The 2,125-nt window shown below is 33.5% G+C and overlaps 1 protein-coding gene across 1 annotated transcript in view; it reads right to left on the bottom strand.

Moving 5' to 3' along the window:
* Positions 1-236: 236 nt before the first annotated feature.
* HELRODRAFT_168556 (hypothetical protein) overlaps positions 237-2,125 on the bottom strand; it is a gene marked incomplete at both ends in the record, with an annotated part of 11,615 nt that continues 9,726 nt past the window's right edge. Inside the window, 3 exons of the mRNA XM_009014399.1 lie at positions 237-340; positions 943-1,568; positions 1,753-1,911. Coding sequence (XP_009012647.1) covers positions 237-340; positions 943-1,568; positions 1,753-1,911 — 889 coding nt within the window. The remainder of the gene's footprint in view (positions 341-942; positions 1,569-1,752; positions 1,912-2,125) is intronic.

Genomic DNA, 2,125 nt, shown 5'->3' with positions numbered 1-2,125 from the left:
CTGTAGTTTTTTTTCATGTTTTTTATGATTATTTTTGTGCCACAATTATTTGGAGTAATTTACTTCGTGGCATATCGTTTTGCTGATGTTGTTAAAATATTTAATTTTGTTTTTGTATTAGTCTCACACGGTTTTTTGTTTCCTGTTTTGTATTTCTTCTGTTGTATTAAACGTTTTTTCTTTTGTATTTTTCTGTTGTATAAAATGTTTTTTTACCTTTATTTTTGTATTTTTATTCATTTATTATTTCTTTTTTTTGTTTTTCCAGGAAGATTTAAGAGTCCATTTTTAACGATTTCCAGGAGAGCATTAATATTACTCCTCTTCCTCTGACTAAATGCTGATGATGATAACAACATGATGATGATGATGATGATGATGGCGCTGATGATGATGATAACAACGTGATGATGACAATGCTGATGATGATGAAGAAGATAATAATGATGATGACAACTCTATTGCAGTTGATAGCGAAATTGATGAAGAAATGATGATGATGATGATGAAAATAATAATAATGATGAAAGCTTTATAGATGCAGATAGCGAAGATGATGATGAGATGATGATGATAACAATTATGATGATGATGATAATGATGAGGATACTGATAACGATGTTATGCTGATAAGAAAGATTATGATGATGACTTTGATGACGACGATGATGATAAAGACAATGATGACGACGACGACAATGATAAATAATAAAAATAATTATATTATTAATATATAATAATATAATAAATATTATCAACAATAGTAATTAACAATAATAAAAACAAAAATGAGAATCAATAGTGCGTGCAAAGATCTTAAGGTGTTGCTCAAATTACTGTGTTTTCGTGTCCTTAAATTGCGGGGCTGAACGTGTTGATGTGATGTTGTGTTGATGTGTTGTTAGGCAGTTTCGCTGCTGCTACTTGTTGTGTTATTCTTACAACGTGTTTTCGGAAGTCTTTTTTCGTTTGTGTTGTTGTTGTTGTTTTTGTTGTTGTTGCTGCTGTTGTTATTGTTACTATTATGGTTGTTAGTGCCCTCGTTATTGTTATTTGAATTGCAGCTGCTAGTCATATTTATATTATTGTTGTCGCTTGTTAATGTGATTGATAAGTTTTTGATGTTGTTGTTGTTGTTGTTGCTGTTGTTGTTGTTAGAAGCTGGAGATGCATTACTTTGACATAATCGTTTACTGCTGCAAGAGATGACAACGGTTGGGTTGCAGATTCGTTTGTTGTTGTTGCTGCTGTTGTTGGTAGTGGTGGTGTTGCTGTTGTTTTTGTTGACGGTTTTGTTGTTGTTATTGTTGTTAGTAACGTTAGTTTTGTTGTTAGTGTTGTTTTTATTGTTGTTGTTGTTGCTTTTGTTGTTTTTGTTGATGTTATTTGTTTCGCTGTTGCTAGCGGTTGCAGTGCTTTTGTTAGCGTTAATGTTGTTTTCATTGGCACTACTACTATTACTAGCACTAACACTATTATTGTTATTATTGTTGTTGTTGTTGTTTTGGCCGTTATTGTTTTTGTTATTGTTGGTGTTGCTTGTTTTATTTGATGCAGTCTTGTTAGCGCTGTTGTTGTTTTTGTTATTGCTGTTGTTGTTGTTATTGTTGCTGCTGATGGTGTTGTTATTGTTGTTATTATTGCTGTTATTATTGTTGTTGTTTTTGTTGTTGTTGTTAGTGCTATCCGAATTATTGTTCTGATTTTTTAAATTCTTAGTGGACTTGCATATCTTGGCAAGTTTTGACAGACCTTGCAAGACGTTCATCTCCCGATTGTTCATCGTTTTGTCTTGTTTCGAGTTGCCAGTTGTCGTTGCTGTAGTTGTTGCTGCTGCGGTTGCTGAAGCTGATGTTGTTGTTTTTGTAGCAACCGTATTTGCTGCAGTCGTTTTTGTGGCTATGGAAGTGGCTGTGGATGAAGTAGTTTGTGTTGTTGCGGATGTGTTTGTTAACGTTGAAGTTGTTTTTGGCGTTGTTGGTGGTGGTGGTGGGGTGGAAGTTGATGCAGTAGATGATTTAACCACTGCAGATGTCAATTTTGTTGTTGTTTTGTTGGCTGCTGATGTTGTTGTTGTTGTTGACGGTTTAGTTGCTGGTTTAGATGGCATTTTTGTAGAATAAAC

Source organism: Helobdella robusta, assembly GCF_000326865.2.
Source record: "Helobdella robusta unplaced genomic scaffold HELROscaffold_13, whole genome shotgun sequence".
NCBI classification, from domain to species: Eukaryota; Metazoa; Annelida; class Clitellata; order Rhynchobdellida; family Glossiphoniidae; genus Helobdella; species Helobdella robusta.
The sequence above is the reverse complement of the archived record's forward strand: the minus strand, read 5'-3'. Positions and strand labels throughout refer to the sequence as shown.